This window comes from Balaenoptera physalus (assembly GCF_965194825.1).
Source record: "Balaenoptera physalus genome assembly, contig: HAP1_SCAFFOLD_2412, whole genome shotgun sequence".
In the NCBI taxonomy this organism is placed as follows: domain Eukaryota; kingdom Metazoa; phylum Chordata; class Mammalia; order Artiodactyla; family Balaenopteridae; genus Balaenoptera; species Balaenoptera physalus.
The window spans coordinates 42539-53971 of NW_028124395.1; the positions used below are offsets into that span (position 1 = coordinate 42539).

The 11433-nt window shown below is 36.8% G+C and overlaps 1 protein-coding gene across 1 annotated transcript; it reads left to right on the top strand.

Moving 5' to 3' along the window:
* Positions 1–1158: 1158 nt before the first annotated feature.
* Positions 1159–10589, top strand: LOC309654259 (uncharacterized protein; the record flags this gene model as incomplete). Its single annotated transcript, XM_082478832.1, has 3 exons — positions 1159–1266; positions 5790–5952; positions 10494–10589. Coding segments are annotated over 3 exons (367 nt in total), but the record flags the coding sequence as incomplete, so codon positions are not given.
* Between the last annotated feature and the right edge of the window lie 844 nt (positions 10590–11433).

Genomic DNA, 11433 nt, shown 5'->3' on the forward strand with positions numbered 1-11433 from the left:
TCCCAATGAAATCTACAGATTTAATGCAATCCCTATCAACATAGCTGTGACATTTTTCACAGACCTAGAACAAATATTTTTAACATTCACAGAACTAGGACAAATAATCCTTAAACAACACTAAAATTCATAGAAAAACTATTTCTAAAACTAGGACCACAAAAGACCCCCAGTTTTCAAAGCACTCTTCATAATAAAGGACAAAGCTCGAGATTCAACCCTACCAGACTTCAGACTATACTACAGTGTGGTATTTGCTCCAAAACAGACACATATGTCAGTGGAAGAGAATACAGAGTCCAGAAATAATCCCACACACTTAGGATCAATCAATCTTGACAAAACAGGTAGGAATATACAAAGAGAAAAGACAGTCTCTTCAACAAGTGGTGCTGGGAAAAGTGAACAGCCATGTATATAACAATGAGAGTTGAGCATTCCCTCACACCATATACAAAAACAAACTCAAAATGGGCTAAAGACCTAAATGTAAGACCTGAAAATATAAAACTCTTGGAAGAAAACATAGGCAGAACACACTTTGACATAAATTGTAGCAATATTTTTTTGGATCTCTATCCTAAGACCAAAGAAATAAAAGCAAAAAGAAACAAATGGGACATAATTACACTTAAAAGGTTTTGCACAGCAAAGGAAGCTGTTGAAAAGACAAAAAGACAACCTATGAAATGTGAGAAAATATTTGCTGATGATGTGACTGACTAGGTGTTAATGTCCAAATTATACAAACATCTCATACAACTCACAGGCAAGAAAAACAAACAACCCAAGCAAAAAATCAATTATTGGGCACATGATTCTACTGAGACAATTCTTCAGCAGAACACATTAAAATGATGCTTTTTAAATAAAACTGGAGTTTTCAAAATAACTAGCTCATTTTAAAGGAACTGTGACTGATTGTCAACAGTGACTGGTATATAATGGTTGCTTGCATATTTGTTGTCTATGTCAGGGAATGAATGGTATGCTCTGCCAATTACTGGCAGTATATAAAGGTCCATGGGAAGTAGACGACACACACACTTCAGAAACATCCTCTTGCAACCCACCTGAATCCACTTCCCTTGACAACATGTGTGGCAACTACTACGGCAACTCTTGTGGCTATCGCCGTGGGTTTAGTCCCTATTACAGCTGTCGATATGGGACTCGCTATGGCTGTGGCTATGGCTCAGGATACGGCTGTGGATATGGCTCCCCTTATGGCTGTGTTTATGGAACAGGATATGGCTGTGGATATGACTCTGGCTACCGCAGCTACTGGCCATTTTGCTTTAGGAGATGTTATTCTTCTTGCTGCTAAAACATCACCATCCAAACCTCGTGTGTTCCTGTAATGACACATCTAAAGATAATGAGATTCAAGGATCTATAACCCGTGATTTCTATTACCAGGAAACTACATGCCTAACAGAGGCTTTGACCTCCAACTACCCATGTTTAGATTGACATCTTTGTGGCTTGAGGTTCTATGATAGCGCCTGACTCTTTTCCGAAAATTTGCCTTTAACTTCCTTAAACTCTGATTCACTGTTATGACTGTGTTGATGATCCTAACATCCTCCAGTTGGGGAAATCACTTATTCTCAATAAAAATGGTGCATTGTTTCTAAAAAACCTTTGTGTACTTGCTTGTGAATTAGTCAGTTTTTTGAAATGTTATGGCCTCTGTTGCAAGTTGGGCTAATATCTTGCCTGAACCTTGATTTCTTCCTTGATATAATACAAGCATTTCTTCTTACATTTGCACCAGAAAAAATGTCTTCTCCTCCTATTTCTTGTTCCTCACATACTCAGGCGCTTGTACACCCAGGCACAAATCTCACAGTATTTCACTGCTGTGCTTTGCAAATCCCACTTTGTCTAGGTTGGAGCTGGAAGGTAAAGAGGAGGGGGAATGACACTTTATTCAGGATGTTAATGCAGAGTCCAAGGTAGAGAAGAGGTGCCCTGAGTGCTTAAAGGAATTGAAGAGATATTTTCCAGAATTAATGAGGAATTAGAATTAGACATAGGTACGGAAAACACGAGAATAAAGAACTAAGCAACTGATAAGTGAGAATCAACATATTCTCTTATGTCACCTGCTTTTGATGGAACTGAAAATGTATTTGTTTTCATATATCGTGGTTGAGGAAATTGATTTCGGTCACTTAATTGACAAATAGTTTTGAGTAGTTTAGAAAGGGCCTCATCTTAGTGTAGACAAAGTAGGGAAATTATAGACAAGTTTCTTGCTCTCACAGTGTTTATATTCTAGTACGTTAAGATCGAGAACCAAAGAGTAGAAAATAATTAAGATAATTTCAAACTGACAGCTGGGAGGGGGGAATAAAACCGGTTTATGGGAAAGAGAGTAAGGATCGAAGTATCAGAGGTAGTTCAGGGAGGTATTTTGAAGTTGTGATGAGCTGATGCCAATGGCAAAGGAAGATTAGAAAGGGCGGTAGCATGTGTAAAGAGGGAAAAGAAGTCCATGAAGTTTTGGCAGAATATGATTTATTAGGCATGTATGAGTTAACTTATATATCCAGAAAAGAGTCTTCATGAACTCTTAACACACTTTCAAAGTCATAAGTGTTGTGACTCCTTAGTTAAAGAACATCTGAGACACTCAGCTTTACAGAAGTGAGAAAATGGGGATAATATTTACTAATATCCTAAAATTTATATGTGCCACACAAATGTTTGAGTTTATATTCTTATTGGAGAAATATGGTTTGAGTGTAAGTTATGTGCCAGGCAGTGTTCTCAGAGCTGATTATGCAGTGATGTACAGAATAGATATGGTTTCTCTTGTTTTGCATCAATATCCAGATGTTTGCCTGGAAAGGTATTCGAAGTAATGCAATAAAGATAGAAGAATTTTCACTAACCCATGGGTATTGTGGAAAGAAAGTGTGTGTTGGCAGGGTATTGAAAAGTAAAGTGTCTATCCCAGGGAATTTGTGAAATAAAATTGATAGTTTTGTGTTTAAAAGATGACAGAAAAGGAAAGAAACTGAAGAATAACAAAAATTGTAGTGGAGATATATTTTCCTTACGCTTATTGTTGTGGATTAAACATAGCAGAGTGATCACATTAGGGCAGAGACCAATATCAGAAAAAAAATAGGTAGAAAGATTTCTCAACAGAAAGAAAATTTTCTAATCATGAATGTTCTCAGAAAATGAAATCAGCAGCTTCGTGAAAATTCCTGTTGAAGCCACTCTATAGACTACTGGATCATAGCTCATTTTGTGTTGTTGAAATGTGGGATTCCAGTAGAAGGAATCACCTTCAGGACTTTATACTCCCTTCCAACATGGATTTCATAATTGTTACTATAAGAATTTACTTTAATTTTGACCAGAAAGGAAAGCAGAGAAATAACAGCTGATACCACAGACATACAAATCATCATAAGCAATACTATGAACAGTTATATGCCAACAAGTTGGACAGCCTAGAAGAAAGAGACAAATTTCTAGAAACATATGGAATGACTAGACTGAATCAAGAAGAAACAGAAAACTTGAACAGATTGATCACTAGAAGTGAAGTCGAATCTCTAATTTGAAAAACTCCCAGCAAACGAAAGTGCAGGACCAGAGAGCTTCACAGGGGAATTCTATCAAACGTAAAAAGAAGAACTTATACCAATCCTTCTCAAAATGTTCCAGAACACTGAAGATGAGCAAACACTCCCAAGTTCATTCGACAAGGCCACCATTACCCTGATACCGAAACCAGACAAAGAGATTATAGAAAAAAGAAAATTAGAGTCCAATATCTTCGATGAACAATAGATGCAAAAGTCCTCAACAAAATATTAGCAAACCAAATCCAATAATACAAAAAAGGATCATACGCAATGAACAAGTTGGATTTATTCCAGGGGCACAAGGATGGATTAGCATGTGCAAATCAATCAATGTGATACACCACAGCAACAAAAAGAAAGACAAAAATCACATGATCACATCAATAGATGCAGAAAAAGCATTTGAAAAAATTCAACATCGATTCATGATAAAAATCTTTGGTAAAGTGTGTGTAGAGGGAAAACACATTAACATAAAAAAGGCCATTTATGACAAACCAACAGCCAACACAATACTGAATGGTGAAAAGGTGAAAGCCTTCCTCCTCAATTCAGGAACGAGACAAGGATGATGACTGTCGCCCCTTCTACTTAAATTGGAAGTTCTGGCCGCAGCAGTCATAAGAAAAAGAAATTAAATGTATGCAGAATGGAAAGGAAGAAGTAACACCGTACCTATTTGCATATGATATGGTACTTCATATAGAGAACTCTACAGTCTACACCCAAAAACCATTCGACCCTATAAACAAATTCAGTAGTTTGCATGATACAAGATTAATATACAGAAATCTCTTGTGCTTCTATACACTAATGATGAAATGTTAGGAAGAGAAAGTAAAACAAATCCCATTTAAAACTGCATCAACAATTACCTAGGAAGAAACTTAAACAAGGAGGTGAAATATCTATACTCTGAAAACTATAAAATGTGGTGAAGGAAATTAAAATCGATATAAAGAAAAGGAAATATATCCTGTGTCCTTAGATTTGAAGAACTAACATTTTAAAAATGGCCATACCTCCCAATGAAATCTACAGATTTAATGCAATCCCTATCAACATAGCTGTGACATTTTTCACAGACCTAGAACAAATATTTTTAACATTCACAGAACTAGGACAAATAATCCTTAAACAACACTAAAATTCATAGAAAAACTATTTCTAAAACTAGGACCACAAAAGACCCCCAGTTTTCAAAGCACTCTTCATAATAAAGGACAAAGCTCGAGATTCAACCCTACCAGACTTCAGACTATACTACAGTGTGGTATTTGCTCCAAAACAGACACATATGTCAGTGGAAGAGAATACAGAGTCCAGAAATAATCCCACACACTTAGGATCAATCAATCTTGACAAAACAGGTAGGAATATACAAAGAGAAAAGACAGTCTCTTCAACAAGTGGTGCTGGGAAAAGTGAACAGCCATGTATATAACAATGAGAGTTGAGCATTCCCTCACACCATATACAAAAACAAACTCAAAATGGGCTAAAGACCTAAATGTAAGACCTGAAAATATAAAACTCTTGGAAGAAAACATAGGCAGAACACACTTTGACATAAATTGTAGCAATATTTTTTTGGATCTCTATCCTAAGGCCAAAGAAATAAAAGCAAAAAGAAACAAATGGGACATAATTACACTTAAAAGGTTTTGCACAGCAAAGGAAGCTGTTGAAAAGACAAAAAGACAACCTATGAAATGTGAGAAAATATTTGCTGATGATGTGACTGACTAGGTGTTAATGTCCAAATTATACAAACATCTCATACAACTCACAGGCAAGAAAAACAAACAACCCAAGCAAAAAATCAATTATTGGGCACATGATTCTACTGAGACAATTCTTCAGCAGAACAAATTAAAATGATGCTTTTTAAATAAAACTGGAGTTTTCAAAATAACTAGCTCATTTTAAAGGAACTGTGACTGATTGTCAACAGTGACTGGTATATAATGGTTGCTTGCATATTTGTTGTCTATGTCAGGGAATGAATGGTATGCTCTGCCAATTACTGGCAGTATATAAAGGTCCATGGGAAGTAGACGACACACACACTTCAGAAACATCCTCTTGCAACCCACCTGAATCCACTTCCCTTGACAACATGTGTGGCAACTACTACGGCAACTCTTGTGGCTATCGCCGTGGGTTTAGTCCCTATTACAGCTGTGGATATGGGACTCGCTATGGCTGTGGCTATGGCTCAGGATACGGCTGTGGATATGGCTCCCCTTATGGCTGTGTTTATGGAACAGGATATGGCTGTGGATATGACTCTGGCTACCGCAGCTACTGGCCATTTTGCTTTAGGAGATGTTATTCTTCTTGCTGCTAAAACATCACCATCCAAACCTCGTGTGTTCCTGTAATGACACATCTAAAGATAATGAGATTCAAGGATCTATAACCCGTGATTTCTATTACCAGGAAACTACATGCCTAACAGAGGCTTTGACCTCCAACTACCCATGTTTAGATTGACATCTTTGTGGCTTGAGGTTCTATGATAGCGCCTGACTCTTTTCCGAAAATTTGCCTTTAACTTCCTTAAACTCTGATTCACTGTTATGACTGTGTTGATGATCCTAACATCCTCCAGTTGGGGAAATCACTTATTCTCAATAAAAATGGTGCATTGTTTCTAACAAACCTTTGTGTACTTGCTTGTGAATTAGTCATTTTTTTGAAATGTTATGGCCTCTGTTGCAAGTTGGGCTAATATCTTGCCTGAACCTTGATTTCTTCCTTGATATAATACAAGCATTTCTTCTTACATTTGCACCAGAAAAAATGTCTTCTCCTCCTATTTCTTGTTCCTCACATACTCAGGCGCTTGTACACCCAGGCACAAATCTCACAGTATTTCACTGCTGTGCTTTGCAAATCCCACTTTGTCTAGGTTGGAGCTGGAAGGTAAAGAGGAGGGGGAATGACACTTTATTCAGGATGTTAATGCAGAGTCCAAGGTAGAGAAGAGGTGCCCTGAGTGCTTAAAGGAATTGAAGAGATATTTTCCAGAATTAATGAGGAATTAGAATTAGACATAGGTACGGAAAACACGAGAATAAAGAACTAAGCAACAGATAAGTGAGAATCAACATATTCTCTTATGTCACCTGCTTTTGATGGAACTGAAAATGTATTTGTTTTCATATATCGTGGTTGAGGAAATTGATTTCGGTCACTTAATTGACAAATAGTTTTGAGTAGTTTAGAAAGGGCCTCATCTTAGTGAAGACAAAGTAGGGAAATTATAGACAAGTTTCTTGCTCTCACAGTGTTTATATTCTAGTACGTTAAGATCGAAAACCAAAGAGTAGAAAATAATTAAGATAATTTCAAACTGACAGCTGGGAGGGGGGAATAAAACCGGTTTATGGGAAAGAGAGTAAGGATCGAAGTATCAGAGGTAGTTCAGGGAGGTATTTTGAAGTTGTGATGAGCTGATGCCAATGGCAAAGGAAGATTAGAAAGGGCGGTAGCATGTGTAAAGAGGGAAAAGAAGTCCATGAAGTTTTGGCAGAATATGATTTATTAGGCATGTATGAGTTAACTTATATATCCAGAAAAGAGTCTTCATGAACTCTTAACACACTTTCAAAGTCATAAGTGTTGTGACTCCTTAGTTAAAGAACATCTGAGGCACTCAGCTTTACAGAAGTGAGAAAATGGGGATAATATTTACAAATATCCTAAAATTTATATGTGCCACACAAATGTTTGAGTTCATATTCTTATTGGAGAAATATTGTTTGAGTGTAAGTTATGTGCCAGGCAGTGTTCTCAGAGCTGATTATGCAGTGATGTACAGAATAGATATGGTTTCTCTTGTTTTGCATCAATATCCAGATGTTTGCCTGGAAAGGTATTCGAAGTAATGCAATAAAGATAGAAGAATTTTCACTAACCCATGGGTATTGTGGAAAGAAAGTGTGTGTTGGCAGGGTATTGAAAAGTAAAGTGTCTATCCCAGGGAATTTGTGAAATAAAATTGATAGTTTTGTGTTTAAAAGATGACAGAAAAGGAAAGAAACTGAAGAATAACAAAAATTGGAGTGGAGATATATTTTCCTTACGCTTATTGTTGTGGATTAAACATAGCAGAGTGATCACATTAGGGCAGAGACCAATATCAGAAAAAAAATAGGTAGAAAGATTTCTCAACAGAAAGAAAATTTTCTAATCATGAATGTTCTCAGAAAATGAAATCAGCAGCTTCGTGAAAATTCCTGTTGAAGCCACTCTATAGACTACTGGATCATAGCTCATTTTGTGTTGTTGAAATGTGGGATTCCAGTAGAAGGAATCACCTTCAGGACTTTATACTCCCTTCCAACATGGATTTCATAATTGTTACTATAAGAATTTACTTTAATTTTGACCAGAAAGGAAAGCAGAGAAATAACAGCTGATACCACAGACATACAAATCATCATAAGCAATACTATGAACAGTTATATGCCAACAAGTTGGACAGCCTAGAAGAAAGAGACAAATTTCTAGAAACATATGGAATGACTAGACTGAATCAAGAAGAAACAGAAAACTTGAACAGATTGATCACTAGAAGTGAAGTCGAATCTCTAATTTGAAAAACTCCCAGCAAACGAAAGTGCAGGACCAGAGAGCTTCACAGGGGAATTCTATCAAACGTAAAAAGAAGAACTTATACCAATCCTTCTCAAAATGTTCCAGAACACTGAAGATGAGCAAACACTCCCAAGTTCATTCGACAAGGCCACCATTACCCTGATACCGAAACCAGACAAAGAGATTATAGAAAAAAGAAAATTAGAGTCCAATATCTTCGATGAACAATAGATGCAAAAGTCCTCAACAAAATATTAGCAAACCAAATCCAATAATACAAAAAAGGATCATACGCAATGAACAAGTTGGATTTATTCCAGGGGCACAAGGATGGATTAGCATGTGCAAATCAATCAATGTGATACACCACAGCAACAAAAAGAAAGACAAAAATCACATGATCACATCAATAGATGCAGAAAAAGCATTTGAAAAAATTCAACATCGATTCATGATAAAAATCTTTGCTAAAGTGTGTGTAGAGGGAAAACACATTAACATAAAAAAGGCCATTTATGACAAACCAACAGCCAACACAATACTGAATGGTGAAAAGGTGAAAGCCTTCCTCCTCAATTCAGGAACGAGACAAGGATGATGACTGTCGCCCCTTCTACTTAAATTGGAAGTTCTGGCCGCAGCAGTCATAAGAAAAAGAAATTAAATGTATGCAGAATGGAAAGGAAGAAGTAACACCGTACCTATTTGCATATGATATGGTACTTCATATAGAGAACTCTACAGTCTACACCCAAAAACCATTCGACCCTATAAACAAATTCAGTAGTTTGCATGATACAAGATTAATATACAGAAATCTCTTGTGCTTCTATACACTAATGATGAAATGTTAGGAAGAGAAAGTAAAACAAATCCCATTTAAAACTGCATCAACAATTACCTAGGAAGAAACTTAAACAAGGAGGTGAAATATCTATACTCTGAAAACTATAAAATGTGGTGAAGGAAATTAAAATCGATATAAAGAAAAGGAAATATATCCTGTGTCCTTAGATTTGAAGAACTAACATTTTAAAAATGGCCATACCTCCCAATGAAATCTACAGATTTAATGCAATCCCTATCAACATAGCTGTGACATTTTTCACAGACCTAGAACAAATATTTTTAACATTCACAGAACTAGGACAAATAATCCTTAAACAACACTAAAATTCATAGAAAAACTATTTCTAAAACTAGGACCACAAAAGACCCCCAGTTTTCAAAGCACTCTTCATAATAAAGGACAAAGCTCGAGATTCAACCCTACCAGACTTCAGACTATACTACACTGTGGTATTTGCTCCAAAACAGACACATATGTCAGTGGAAGAGAATACAGAGCCCAGAAATAATCCCACACACTTAGGATCAATCAATCTTGACAAAACAGGTAGGAATATACAAAGAGAAAAGACAGTCTCTTCAACAAGTGGTGCTGGGAAAAGTGAACAGCCATGTATATAACAATGAGAGTAGAGCATTCCCTCACACCATATACAAAAACAAACTCAAAATGGGCTAAAGACCTAAATGTAAGACCTGAAAATATAAAACTCTTGGAAGAAAACATAGGCAGAACACACTTTGACATAAATTGTAGCAATATTTTTTTGGATCTCTATCCTAAGGCCAAAGAAATAAAAGCAAAAAGAAACAAATGGGACATAATTACACTTAAAAGGTTTTGCACAGCAAAGGAAGCTGTTGAAAAGACAAAAAGACAACCTAGGAAGTGTGAGAAAATATTTGCTGATGATGTGACTGACTAGGTGTTAATGTCCAAATTATACAAACATCTCATACAACTCACAGGCAAGAAAAACAAACAACCCAAGCAAAAAATCAATTATTGGGCACATGATTCTACTGAGACAATTCTTCAGCAGAACACATTAAAATGATGCTTTTTAAATAAAACTGGAGTTTTCAAAATAACTAGCTCATTTTAAAGGAACTGTGACTGATTGTCAACAGTGACTGGTATATAATGGTTGCTTGCATATTTGTTGTCTATGTCAGGGAATGAATGGTATGCTCTGCCAATTACTGGCAGTGTATAAAGGTCCATGGGAAGTAGACGACACACACACTTCAGAAACATCCTCTTGCAACCCACCTGAATCCACTTCCCTTGACAACATGTGTGGCAACTACTACGGCAACTCTTGTGGCTATCGCCGTGGGTTTAGTCCCTATTACAGCTGTGGATATGGGACTCGCTATGGCTGTGGCTATGGCTCAGGATACGGCTGTGGATATGGCTCCCCTTATGGCTGTGTTTATGGAACAGGATATGGCTGTGGATATGACTCTGGCTACCACAGCTACTGGCCATTTTGCTTTAGGAGATGTTATTCTTCTTGCTGCTAAAACATCACCATCCAAACCTCGTGTGTTCCTGTAATGACACATCTAAAGATAATGAGATTCAAGGATCTATAACCCGTGATTTCTATTACCAGGAAACTACATGCCTAACAGAGGCTTTGACCTCCAACTACCCATGTTTAGATTGACATCTTTGTGGCTTGAGGTTCTATGATAGCGCCTGACTCTTTTCCGAAAATTTGCCTTTAACTTCCTTAAACTCTGATTCACTGTTATGACTGTGTTGATGATCCTAACATCCTCCAGTTGGGGAAATCACTTATTCTCAATAAAAATGGTGCATTGTTTCTAACAAACCTTTGTGTACTTGCTTGTGAATTAGTCATTTTTTTGAAATGTTATGGCCTCTGTTGCAAGTTGGGCTAATATCTTGCCTGAACCTTGATTTCTTCCTTGATATAATACAAGCATTTCTTCTTACATTTGCACCAGAAAAAATGTCTTCTCCTCCTATTTCTTGTTCCTCACATACTCAGGCGCTTGTACACCCAGGCACAAATCTCACAGTATTTCACTGCTGTGCTTTGCAAATCCCACTTTGTCTAGGTTGGAGCTGGAAGGTAAAGAGGAGGGGGAATGACACTTTATTCAGGATGTTAATGCAGAGTCCAAGGTAGAGAAGAGGTGCCCTGAGTGCTTAAAGGAATTGAAGAGATATTTTCCAGAATTAATGAGGAATTAGAATTAGACATAGGTACGGAAAACACGAGAATAAAGAACTAAGCAACAGATAAGTGAGAATCAACATATTCTCTTATGTCACCTGCTTTTGATGGAACTGAAAATGTATTTGTTTTCATATATCGTGGTTGAGGAAATTGATTTC